Raw genomic sequence first — 13,633 nt, forward strand, 5'->3', positions numbered from 1 at the left:
TTTACGTTGTATTCATAAAAATAAACCTTGCGTGAGTGTGTGCTGGACAGTGCAAGAGCCCTGTGGTGACACACGTTCTCTGCACTTGCAGCTGGAGGAAGGCAGTCGGCCACAGACACACAAAGAACCTGGTCTGGGCTTCTTCTCCCTCCACATGTTCATTCCAGCGCATCCCTCCCTCAGCCTCTGTGTTAGCCAGACACCAGCCCAGCCCAGCGCAGCCCAGCCCCCTCTTCTGAGAACTGGACCCCGATCCTCCTGCATTTTTCATTAGAACCCGTTAGAATCCGAATTCGGCTCGTGGCTTCCTAGGGTCTGCGACTCTGAGGACCCCTGCTAGGAGCATCCAGAGGCTGTTCTCCTAACCCGGAGGTGCGCACGCGCCTGGCACAGCAGGAAAACCTCGCTCCGTTAGAGGAGGCCTCAGAGGCGCCGGGCATCGCTTGGGCCGGTGGAGGCGGAGGCCGGCCGCCCGGCCCGCAGGCCTCCGGCTCCCGCCCGGCCCGGGCGCGTCCGTTTCTCCCGCACCGCCCTCGGGGTTCTTTACCGCGGGCGGGCGAGCGAAGGGGTGGAGTGAGGAGGGATGGAGAGGGAGGAGGCGGGATCGCCCGGGGGTTACCCGCTCGGGGAGCCGCTGGAAGTGCCAGGTGGCCTTCCCGGTCAGACGCCGCCAGGCTCTCAGCCTGACGCGCGTCTCCCCTTCCTTAGATTGACTCCTTCGGCTTTCCGTTTTCCTCTTGGGGAGGGGTGGGACTTCCGGTTTCATCACCGGAAGACGACGAGCCGGAGGAGTCCGTCAGAGGGGCCAGCAGGAGCGATTGCGTCGGCAAACGGGTAAGTTATTCTCTGACCGGGCCGGGGGGGGGAGGTTTGGAGGCGGGGACCGTCCAGCGTCTGCGCGGGGCCTGGGGGCGGTGGCTTGAGGGCTCGGGCCGGGCAGCTGGGCGCCGGGAGTCCCGCCAGGGCCCTTCGCTCTTCCTCCTCCCTCCTCCCCCCGCCTCAGCCCCTCCCCCGCTCGCCGGTCCCTCCCGACGCCGCCCAGACTCGCCCGACACCCGCCCGCCGCCCGCGCGGCGTCGCAGCCGCCCTGCCCCCGCCGTCACCTGCTCGCTCCGCGAGCCGGGCTCCCGGGGACCCGGCGGGCCTCCGTTTCCCCGCGGGCCCGGGCTCTCGGCGCGGAAGCGGCGCCCCGGGCGCCCCACGCAGCCCTGCACGCAGTCGGGGCGCTTCCGACCGCCTGGCTTCTCCGACTGGAACGCGGGCGCCCAGGCGGGGAGCTGCCCGGTGGGGGGGGGTTTCTAGTCCGGGCGGTGGTGTCCGTGGCTGCCCGCCCACTCCCTGTTTTCCCCAGCGCACCGATGCGCTGCTGCCACCCTCGCCTCCTTCGGTTGAGGATGCTGGTGCCCGAGAGCACCACGCCTGGAAGTGGACGGTCCTGGCCACTCAGGGTCCAGCTGCTCTCAGCAACTAGCGGGAGACCCCAGGCTGCCGCACGTCGCTGCTGGCAGCAGCGGGATCGTCCCTGGAGATACCCACCTCTTCCTAGTGGGCGAGCACGGCCTGAGTGTGCGTGCCCGCTTTCTGGAGCTTAGTCGGGGGGAGGTGGGTGCCAGGAGCTGCTGACCCCTGCGGTTGCGTTGAGTTTTGAATAGCCTGTTTATTGGGTTGGGGGGTTCTGGACTAGGACATCTTGGCAGGGTTGGCATCTGTGGACACATATGTAGGATTATTTTCTAGGTAATCATAGCCCGAATGGTGATTGTGTCGGGACTTTACAGTCCGTGCCGGTGGAACTAGTTACAGTATGCACCTGGTTTGCGGTGAAGCGTTAGTCCAGATGCAGCACTGCCTGGGGAAGGTCACTAACACGTATTGATTAGAACATCGTTAGGAGAGATTTTGATGCCTTTTGCTTTAATTAGCAAAAGGGAATGAACAGATATAATTGGGTTTTGAAATAAGCCTGTCACTATCAACAAGCATCCTGTTTCCTCCAACTTTGTTAAATGTACTTCTAGAGGCAGAATTCTGTGGAGGGAATGACGTTTTTCTGTTATTGTCCACATTAAAATGTTGCCATATTAACATTAATGCAAATTTTTGAACACTTCAAATAGTTATATTTTAACAGAATTTTGACCTGAAAAAGTCTATAACTTCCGTTCAAAGAGGTGATAATTATTTTGTTTGTTCATGTGAATATACCAAAGATGGAACTTTCACTGCAATTTTGTACTTGTATATTTGTGATAGATTTTTAACCCAGTTTTCAATTAGGAAAGATAAATTTTAACTTTTAAAAGTTTACCAAAATGTATAAACTTTCATGATTTTTGGATATTATGTCTATTTTATTTAATTACTTTGGCTAGTTCTACAGAGTTTACACACATTAATAGAAAAATGAAATTGAAGAAATGGTATAAACTTTTCCAGTGTGGTATGAGATTTCTAATTTTCATTTTTTCTAGTGTAGGAGTATTGATTTTTGTTTTAATATTTTCAATTTAAAATTCTAATTAATTCAGATTTCTCTTACTGAGTAGAAATGTGTAATTATACATTTTCTTCATTTTTTTTTCTAATGATCGTATCTAAAATAATTGAATAGTGTAGTTTGGGGAAATGTTATAATGTTTTTACTGAATTTAGGTTTTCCCCCTCTATCCTTAATAGGTACTATTCTTTTTCCCACAGCTATTCAGACAGTGTGAATACTGTCCTCATGGGCCGAGGCAGCTGTACACTTAATAACTTTGGGATTGTCAACATCACCTCTCTTCTCTGAGTGTTATTGAAAAATTTGAGTAATATTTCTGTAACTATACCTCACAGTGATGCTAGCGTCAAATGAGATAATAAGAATGCTTTTTAAGTGGTAAAGAGCTATAAGTTTTACTACTGTATTTTTAGTATCTAATATGTTTACTAATGTTCACTAGCTTACAAGTTGACAATCAAAATGAGTTAGTCATTGTCTTTGAGTTTTGCCCTCTGCATTTTAAATCAATGTAGTGAACCTGAGTGGAGAAGGGAAAAACAGTCTCTGAAAATAAAAGTCAGAGCAGTCAAACTTAGTTGTATAAGAAGGAATAGTTCCAAGTTCAATGAATGTGATAAATCCTTCATTTTACTGGGTAATTGGGCAGAGTCTTTTAAAGTAGCACTCTTGTTATTTTATCTGATGTCCTGTCAGAATTAGACAAGTGGATATGAGTTGTTTCTGTCCATTCCTCATGGACCCATTTCATGGAGAGGGGGCACAAAACTTCAAAATTAAATTTGGATTTTAATTAGTATCCAATTGTAATCTTGCTTATTTTGGTTGGCAGAATAATGCAACTCCTCCTTAGCCCTATCCCTCCCAATACAAAAGATTCCACGTCCTAGTTGCTAGAATCTGTGACTATGTTATGTTACATAGTCTATGGAATATGTAGTAACGTGTAAAATGTAATAATATGTAGTGTTATAATTTAAAGCAAAGTTATTCGTTAAGGTCTATTTCAAAGTGAAATATTTTTTTTGGTAAGGTTGATTGGCCCTGAGCTAATGTCTGTTGCCAATCTTCCTCTTTTTGCTTGTACACTTAATAACTTTGGGATTGTCAACTGACCTAACGTCTGAGCCCATCTTCCTCTATTTTATGTAGGATACTGCGAAAGTGTGGCTTGACAAGTGGTGCTAGATCCGTGCCCAGGATTGGAACCTGCGAACCCCTGGCTGCTGGAGCAGAGTGTATGAACTAACCATTACACCACTGGGACGGCTCCAAAAGTGAACCATTTTATTAATGTTCATTCATTCTGTTTTTTATTGTGAACTTCAGAAGAACGCTAGGTGAGTGGTTTGGCCCTGGCATGCATCATGTATGTGTCCTGGGTTAGTGTTCTGAGGCCTGTATTGGACATCTTTAAAATGTGGTTGTTAGGGAGGCAATTGTAGTTAGTGTTAGAATTCTTGGGGGTTCATATTCCAGCCTCTATGTATTAGTTGTAGGAAAATGGCCTTAGTTTCTTCCTCTCCAAGTGGAGAAATGATGTGTCTTTGAGTAGTTGATGAGATAATGTGTGTGAGCGTGGCTTAGAAACTATAAAATGCTGTCTCTGCACAGATTATTAAGACTACTCTACAGTCTTTAAATCCAGCCTTAATACATGCAACGTGAGAGTTCTGCACAACAAGAGGTCGGAAACATGGATTCTGTACCATGGGTTCTGTGGAGCAGGCAGAACCTTACCTTGCTGCCATATTGGTTTTGCCTTCTCTTACTTGAAAAACCAGACAGGCGCTTCCTTCCTTCTTTTTAGTCCCATTTGTAAGATTGATTCAGAATGGGAGTATAGGAATTAGTTTGCATTTTTCCAGAACTAATTTGTTACCTTTTTCATTTCTTGTCAAACATTTTAAGTTTAAAGAAAATGATTATTTTCCGTTTATTTAAATTCCCAAAATGCTTTATGTTCCAACAAATTCACTTCATTTAAAATTAATGAAGTTTTTGAAAAGTCTTTGTGCTAGGCACAAAAAGTAAACCATCCCACTTCTTGTCCTTGTAATCTTCAGTAACCCCAGCAGTCAGTCCCAAGATACTGGCTGCAACAGAACATTTGTCAGTGCCAGAGGTGCACGGCGGAGTAATTAGGTTGGCCTGGAGAAGTCACAGAAAATATCACAGCAACGTGGAAGACCCATGGGAGTTCTCTGTGCGGATGTAGGAGGAGAGGGCTTTTTAGGCAAAGAGGGCAGCTTGTTGGAAGGCACACCTGGTTGAGAACCAGTCAGCAGCCTAATGTGGGTCTTAGCAGGGCCTAAAAGAGGGAGAAGCGCCGAAAGAGGACAAGGTTTAGTTTGTCAAGGGCTTTGAATTGAAGGCTGTGTGCTTTACTTGGTACTTTTTCCTATGGTCAAGTTGAAACCGTCAAAGCTGTCAGATCTCCCACCCTCTGGTGTTGTCCCTTTTCCTTAATAGGTACCATTCCCTTTCGCACAGCTATTCAGACACTGAATACTGTCCTCAGGCGCTGTGTGAGAAGCTCGCTTCAGTAACTGAGGCTTTTCTGTGGAGGCCCCATTAGAGGAGGCTCTCTCCCTGGAGCCACTGAGGCACGCGAGAGGCTGGAGTTGATGACGTTCCACATAAGGCAGTAGAAGTAGAGTACAGAGGATAGAGTGGAGAGACATTTTTGATGTGGAAAGGACAGGATTAAGGGCCAGTGAAGGAGGAGGTGAGAGAGGGAGGAACTAAGAATAGTTTAGAGCACTGATCTTTGTGTAGAGAGCTGGCAGACTAGCTCCATGGAAGCAGGTTTGGGAGAGGAGAGCAAGATGAATTTGTTTTTGGTTGTATTGAGTGTTTGATATCTGTAGGTCATCCAGGAAGAGATGCTGAGATTAGAAGTAAGGTAGAGACTGGAAATAAAGGCAATGAGTCCCTGGACCATTTGAGGTGGCTGGAGAGCACGCAGAATGAATGAAGTAGACCAGGGAGGAAGATCGAGGCTGGGCAGGGGAAAGAAAAATACAAATAGCTGGGATTTGAGCATGTTCCTTCTTAGTATATGCCCGATGACGTCTGCAGAGTTTATCATTCCCTTTTAAATAGCAGGGGTCAGAACAAAGAGGACCCGAAAGGCCAGGTATTTGCTTTATTGGTGATTGTGTTTCAGCTCTGTGTGCTTTATGTTTCTCCTGTTGTACGATCAGTGTCTGAGTTGGTGATCTCTAAGCAGACGTGGAACCGTGAAATAGCATATCTCAAATTGCAGTCCAAGTTAGGAAAAAAACACACGAGGGATTTGAAATAAAAGATTTCCAAGATTCTCAAAATTCTAGGACTTTTTATTAAGTCTTGAATATACATTGAGTTGACACCTTCACAAACACAAACCCCTTTAGATTAGGAAATGACGTGGGAACGACGTTACACATTAAAAAAATCGGTCATTATATATTTATTAAAATCCTGAGGAAAACTTCAGATTTATCTAGAGCATTTTAGTATCTTACGTTCCTTTTGTATAATGCAGTGAAAATATCCATTTTGTTAGTATTATGTAATTAAAACATAACTTCTATTAAATTTTAAGTCTCTAAGTGATAGAGTTTTTAAAAAAAAATATATTACATAGTTATTTTTTAAATATCCTCCTCCAGTGAGCAGATTTGACCTAGGCATTTGGAAAACTTGGCTCAGGTTGTTTTGTCCTGATAATTAACATTAATCTTTAAATAACTCTTTTGGCTTCAACATGGGGGAAGTTTATTAAAAGGGAAATGTCATTTGCTCTCTTTTAATGAATAAAACAAAACATAATAGCTGCCAAATTTTGTAGTATGTGCACAAAGATACTATATTATAGGGAATAGCCTGTGTTTTAGCAATGTATGATGTCCTACTGTTTTATTACTATTGAGTATGTGACAGTGACCGTCATTGCAAATATTTTAAATTTAAAACAATTTACGCCCTGCGGATAGATTATTGTGCAATAGCCATTTCTTTCTAAATGACGGTTAATGGATTTATCCTTTGAATACTATGTTTAGCATAATATAGCAGAACTAAAAGTAATGATCAAAAGACCAAGGTTAGCATGTGACGTTTCCTAAAGGCTTGAAATAACTTGGCGTTATGTATTAATAACATTCAGAAAACATAGTCATGCCTTAACATATTAATCTGCTTATATATTTCAGCTGAGGTGGTGATTTTTACTTTTGGCCGTCTTATAGAAAAGCTTTTTGAAAAGTTAACTTTCTCACATCAGCTGAAGTCTTTAAAAAATCTGATTAGTATTTTATAGAGAATACTTTCTTGCCTCTTTTGAATAATATAGGCTAATCATAGGCAGTAGCTTCATATATTGTTGGAAGAAGTGTAATTACAAAAATTAACTTGTCATACACCACAGCTCAGCAAAGTAACTTTCTTATAAGTCCATGGTCACAGTATGTTTTTGCAATTCAGCATCTGGCTCTGTGGGATATCGATGGCTTCTATGAAGAAAAGTACCAGGGTGAGCAATTAAATGCAAAATGACAGCATAAAATATGATCATTATGGTTATACAAAAGACGCATTTATGAATTTTGCAGATAACTGTCATTTTTCTGCTCATATTTTTCTGTTGCTTTGTTAGCTTAATAATTTTAGTACAATTTATTTTTTTCTTCTAAAAAATGAACACTGCCATTTTTATTATCCTGGCACTTGTTTATATGTCTTTTTTGTTTGTCAGTTTTGAAGATTAATGATAGTTGTTTCACTGTCTTTTGACACAATACTTTCAACTTGATTTCAAAATTGAAGAATTTAAAAAAATTGCATAGCAGTTGTATTATAAGAGTACCACTTCTTATGATGAGTAGTATTTTATCACGTGTGGTTTGGATAATAATCACCACCCGAAAGTAAGTTTTGCCAGTAGTTTCCTCGTAACATCACGTAGTGTTTTGAAGTATTTTTTATGGTATCAACTCTCTGATTTGGTCCAGGGTAAAACAGTGTTGACATGAGGAATCATATAGCAAAGTTGTTGTCTTTCTTTTGTCTCTTACTTGCAAAATGTATTCTACATGCAATGAAACTGCTGGACGTTGCGGAGAGGGAGTCACTCTGGAGGACTAAGTGTCCGTGTGACCTTTGGAGCATGCCATTGTGTGAAGCTCCGTAATGTTAACCTCCATTTTGTTAAGTTCCATTATGTTAACCCCTCTTGGCTCCTCTGCAGCCCTGCCTGTCTTTCCAGCCTTACCTTTCACTGCTGCCATTTTTGAAAACCTATGTGTTACCCAGTTGCTCTCGTTTTCTTTTACTTGTGCTTATAGTATCCCTGTCTCCCGAAATACAGTAGTCCCCCCTTATGTGGGGGGGATACGTTCTAAGACTCCCAGTGGGTGCTTGAAACTGCATAGTACTGAAGCCTGCATATACGTTTTTTCCGACATGTACACTGCTGTGATAAACTTAGAAATTGGGCAAAGTAAGAGAGTAACAGCAATAACTTCTGTTTGGCATATCCAGATTTCCAGCACGACTGCTCTTACACGTTGGGGAAATTATTAAATAAAATACGGGTGACTTGAACACCAGCACTGTGATACCTTGACAGGCGCTCTGATAACCAAGAGGGCTACTGAGTGACTGACAGGCGGGTATCGTGGATCCGGTGGAGAAAGGGATGATTCACGGCCCCAGTGAGAGGGAGCTAGATGGCACAAGATTTCATCACGCTACCTAGAATGGCGAGAAATTTAAAATTTGTGTATTGTTTATTTCTGGAATTTTCCATCGAATATTTTTAGACCTCTGCTGACTATAAGTAAGTGAAATTGCAGAAAGTGAAACCACAGGTAAGGGGGGGACCATTGTACTTTTTTTAGCCGTTTGGTTAAATTCATCCTGAGCTTGAATGTGTGGTTGGAACTCTGTCCATTCTGTGAAGACTTTCTAATCTTAGCAGTCAACAGGAACTTCTTACTTTATGCTCTTGTGGCATATTTTGGGTGTCTGTTGTTATTATCAAAATATGCTTTGCAGATAGAGCATAGCTTAAGTTTTTTTTAATAAGTTTAAAAAAATCGTATTTACTGAAATCCTACTATATGCTGAGTACTGTGCTGGGTTCTGGGATGCTAGTGAAAGAGTTTATTTCTTCTGCTCAAGAAGGTCACATGCCAGTTGTAACGCAGAGTAGTAAGAACTGTGGTGGGGGCAGATGGGAATGTGCAGGCAGAGGGCTAATCCAGTGTCAGGGTTGGCAGTCTGGTTCTTGGAGGAGGCAGCAAGCCTGAGGCCTGAGGACAGCAGAGCACAGCCATGGAGCACGCGCAGGCCTTGCCCACCAGCCATAACTGCTTAGATGGCTTGGTGGATGGACCCGAATCATTGGGGACTTATGTCTCATGATGTTCTTGTTTTTTGTTTTTTTTTTTTTAAATTTAATCATTTTCGTGAGAACCTTTGAAAAAATTAATTTCCTAGTTTTCAACTTTTGGAACCTCTCCATAACCTGATTTAATATTGTCTCAGTGACTTAGGATTATTATTTTGTGCGTTGTCATGTTGGGCTCTAAGAAATCATGTCCTCTGGGCATTTTGACCCAGAGAAGGGTGTTTTTAAATATCTGAATGTTCCCTGATTACTTTTAATTTTTTCTGTCTGCTTTTTCTAGTTTTTCTTCCCTTTTCCCGTTTCACTGCTATCAGTGATCTTGTCTAGAGTAGCACAATTGCTCTCCATTATTTGCCATCGATAAGAAGCCAATGAATCAGGTTTATCAGTAAGTATCAGGAAGGGGTGATGGATCTGAGGAAGGAACTTAGAGACTCACCTTCAATCCCAGTACCTAAATTCAAACATCATCTCTTCAAATATGTTTTGCCGCTCCAAGCCCTTTTGGGCAGGTTTCTTACTTTTAGCTAAGGCTTGGTGGGTGATGTTGCTGCCTTGGTGAGTTTTTGATAGCTGAGGTGTTCGTGTTTCCCTGCATCACGATTCAGGTCATTTTGTTTTCGTTGCTCTCCTGATGTGGTCTAACTGTTTTGTCTGATTTCAGGAATGCTTTTAAATGGTTTATGTTTTAAGAATTAATAGACAAGGCTTATATTATCCATTTGTTCTTATATAACTTACTTCAATTATAGTATCAAAGCAGGCATTTTTTATTGTGATCAATTTTGAAGAAATTAGGTATATCAGTTTTATTTATTCATTATTAATTTCGTTAATAATCAAGTTCATGAATGATGAGTTTAGGAATCAGTGACACCCTCTGAATTAATTGCTTTGTTTATTTGGCAGTAAAGCAAAACTAGGACAGTATTATACATTTGCGATATGTTTCTATATTTAGATAGAGAGAGGTACTATCTGTTGTTATTAATGTTACTGTTATCTTTACCTTTTAAAAACAAATATATATACTAACAAACATGTCTGTGTGTGACTGAGAGAGAGAGTGTGTAAGTGTGTGTTTTTGTGTGTGTCCATACATATCTTTTAGCATTTCCAAATTGGCCCAGGTGATTCTAATCTAACCTTTCTGGTCAGAATTTTAAGTATGTAAAAATTCTGTATGAAAATGGTAATAAAAACGCAGTCATTCAGTTTCATAGTGCAATTACTTATTGTGACAATTCTTGTTCAGGAGGAGTCTGTTTCCACCAGCATTGTTTTGGACAGGGAGATGGCAAGTGTAGACTATACTCTTGAGTCTGTTAGGGAGTGACGCTTTTTCTACTGTAGTGCTGTAATAGCTTTACATTTTGTGATTCTGTGGGCTACGCAGACGTGATGTGTTCAAGATGAATCAGACGATAAAATTGACTTGTTTTCCATCTGATAGCTGGTACTGCTTTCAGCAGTAAAACTGAATTATTTCTACAGATCGAAAAACAATCTATGAGATATGAGGTCATTTTCCTTATATAGCCATAGTTAAATGATTTGTTTCTATGACTGGTTTTTATAGTATAACCTGTTAAGGTTTTATCCCCTTATGCTCAAGACAGATTGAAGACTTAAAACAGACAAATTAGAAGAAACAAAACTAGAGATTTTTTAAAAAGTGTAACTTGTTTACAGAGTTTCCTCACCATTTAAATTTTATTCTTTCCTTTTCAACAGGTGTATAATGCTTATTTGCTTTAAAACCCTTGTTCATTCACTCACTTATTCTTTTGTTTATTTTTTTGCTCAAAAACTTTATTGCAGAATAGTTTACATACAATAAACAGCATCTATATAAAGTGCACAATTTGATGGGTTTTGACAGTTCTATACACCTCTGAAGCCATCTACAGAATCAAGATAAAAGAACATTTCTCTTACCCCCTTAAGTATCCCCATGCCTCTTTGCAGCCCACCACCTCTTCCTGCCTGCCACAGGGAACCCGTGACCTGTTTTCTGTCACTGTAAATTAATTTGCTATATCTTGTCGTATGTGCTGTTGTCTGAGTCTTTGTGTGAACACGTGTTTTCATTTCTCTTGGGTAATTACCTAGGAGGGAAATGACTGGGGTAATGTGATGACTCTGTGTTTAACTTTTTAAGAAACTGCCATCGAGTCTTCTTTAATTTCTCTCAGTCGTGTTCTCTAGTCTTTAGTGCATAGGCCTTGCACATTTTTTGGTTAAATTTATTTTTGCACAATTTTAAATCAAATCGCATGCTGTTAATATTTAAAAGTGCAATTGATTTTTGTTTATTATCCTTTGAATTTCCTAAATTCATTTAATTGTTCTAGTGTGGGCGTGTGTGTGTGTATGTGTGTATTTTGCATCCTGAGGATTTTCTATGTAAACGAGAATGGAAGTAGTTTTACTTGTATTTATCCGGTATTTATGCCTTCACTTCTTTGTTCCTCTTCACTTTTAGTAAGTCTTCTTCCTAAAATCTGTTCTTAGATCTGGCATTCATCTACCCACTGTGGCTGTCCTGTGGTTACAGATTGCATGAGAGTATCATTTCCAGGTTTTATATTTTGAATATTTTTGTCTCTGAATGTTAATTGTGTCTTTTATGCTTAGCACATAGTTTTGATCTTTTAATACAATCTGATAATTCTTTTTAACTGTAGTGTTTATTAACATTTAATGTAATGTAGTTGGTTGGATTTATACTATTTTGCTCTTTATTATTCTGCGTCTCCTGTGTTTTCTTTGTCTGTTCCTCCTTTACTGCCTTATTCTGTGTTGACATGAATTCTGTCATCTTCTATTTATCTGGGAATGTCTTTACTGCCCCTTCATTATTAAAGTATAGTTTTGCTGGATATGTGATTCTTTATTGATGGTTTTTCTTTCAGCACTTTGACTGTATTATTATTCTGGCTTTCGGCCTCTGTTATTTCTTCTAAGTCAGCTCTTATTTGTATTTTTTTCTCCTCAGTGTGATGCAAAGTCACCTGTTGAACATGTAGCTGTTCCTTGTATGTGGTGGATTTGATTGCTTTCCAGATTTTCTTATTGTCTTTTTCTTTTTAGTAATTTGACTATGATGTTTGTAGGTGTGACTCTCTTCGTGTTTGTACTTATTCATGTTTGTTAAGCTTCTTGTATCTGTAGATCAATGTATTTCATCAAATTTAGAAAGTTTTCAGCTATTACGTTTTAAAATATTTCTTCTACCCCTTTCCCTCTTTTCTCTGTTATTGGGATTCTTACTGCACATTTGTTGAAATACTTCAAATTGTCCCATAGGTCTCTGAAGCTCTTTTCATTTTCCTTAAAGTTTTCTTTCATTTCCAATCTTCTGAGTCGATAATTAATATCATTCTATCTTTAATTTGACTGATTCTTTCCTCTGCCTTCTCAAATCTGCTGTTTTCCCATGTAATAATTTTTTCATTTCTCTTATAGTGCTTTTCATCTCTAGCATTTGTTTGGTTGTTTTTATCATTCTCATTTCCTTATTCGCATTCCCTATTTGTGGAATCACTGTTATTATATTTTTAAAAAATTTTTGAAAATTTGAAAGAGTTCTTAGAACCTCTTTACAGGAGATACTTGAAGACTTTCTCTGCTACATTGACATCTGGGCCAATTTTCCATTGACGTTTTTCTCTTCCTGAATCTGGACCATAGTTTATATTTTCTTATAAACACAGCTTATGATTTCTTTCTTTGTTGTTGTTGAAAATAAGACATTTTGTATAGTGTGATGTGGAAAGTTTGGATTTTGATGCACTTTTCTAGAATGTCTTTTTTTCCCTTAACTTGCATGGTCTTAAAAGCATAGAATTTTATCTCCCTGTGGTGTACAGACACTGATGTTTATGTTCAGTTTTTAAATGCTTGCTTACTTGTATTTTGCTTTACTCTCTGGGTGTTTCCCCTGTAAATGTAAGAATTAATGGTCACACAATGATTTGGGCAGAATTTGTAGTCAAACACCTTGAGCCCATTATGATCTTTGCCATCTGTCTTTCTGTTTGTGGGTGTACAGGGGGCACATTCAAAGTTTACCTAGTTACCAAGCCTCTGTTCTGGGGCTTTTACTGTCTACCACGTTCCCTCGAAGTTGCTTTGCTTAGTCAACCAGGCATGTGTGGGGAACTTCATCTGGTCCTTTTATTGGCCTTTCATTTATAGGATCTCCTTGCTGAGTTTCTTGCTAGTCTGACAGTTGCCCAGACTGGGCTCATACCTCTGTGGACCAATGTTGTGAGATTTCTTTGGTTGCTTCCCACCAACTTTGGTCCCTTCTGGCTGACAGAGCGATAGAGGTTTGCTGCCTGCTCCAAATAGCTTCCTCCCTCCACCACCTTAGCTCATAGCTCCTCTTTTTGTGCCAGTCATGTGTTGGTAGAGCTAGCATGCTCTCTCACCAAGTCGCGGGGATGGTAGTCTCCCAGGCAAGTGCTCCTTTCTCAGCCTCTTACCTAGGGCTTTGGATAAAGTGCATTTTCCACTCGTTGCCTGAATATGGTTTTCAGAATCATAAAATTGTTGCTTTTGACAGTCCTATGCAGTTTTATACTTGTATCTGCTGAGAAGGTTCACTGACTTCTTTATTTTGCCAAAGCTGGATATTCCTGAGTAAGCCGTTGTTTCTTCAGAAGTGTCTTCTGCTCCGTTTTCTTTCTCTCTCTCTCTTTTCCTCTGGGACTCTAGCTAATTAGTTATAC

General features: G+C 40.8%; 1 protein-coding gene across 1 annotated transcript in view; it reads left to right on the forward strand.

The window, feature by feature from the left end:
* Window positions 1–425: 425 nt before the first annotated feature.
* LOC138915577 (large ribosomal subunit protein uL15m-like) overlaps window positions 426–13,633 on the forward strand; it is a 254,981-nt gene continuing 241,773 nt past the window's right edge. The window contains exons 1-2 of the mRNA XM_070222321.1: window positions 426–834; window positions 3,653–3,840. Of these exons, the coding sequence (XP_070078422.1) occupies window positions 3,794–3,840 (47 nt within the window). The 5' untranslated portion in view covers window positions 426–834; window positions 3,653–3,793. The remainder of the gene's footprint in view (window positions 835–3,652; window positions 3,841–13,633) is intronic.

The sequence above is a fragment of the Equus caballus genome, chromosome 9 (assembly GCF_041296265.1).
Source record: "Equus caballus isolate H_3958 breed thoroughbred chromosome 9, TB-T2T, whole genome shotgun sequence".
NCBI classification, from domain to species: domain Eukaryota; kingdom Metazoa; phylum Chordata; class Mammalia; order Perissodactyla; family Equidae; genus Equus; species Equus caballus.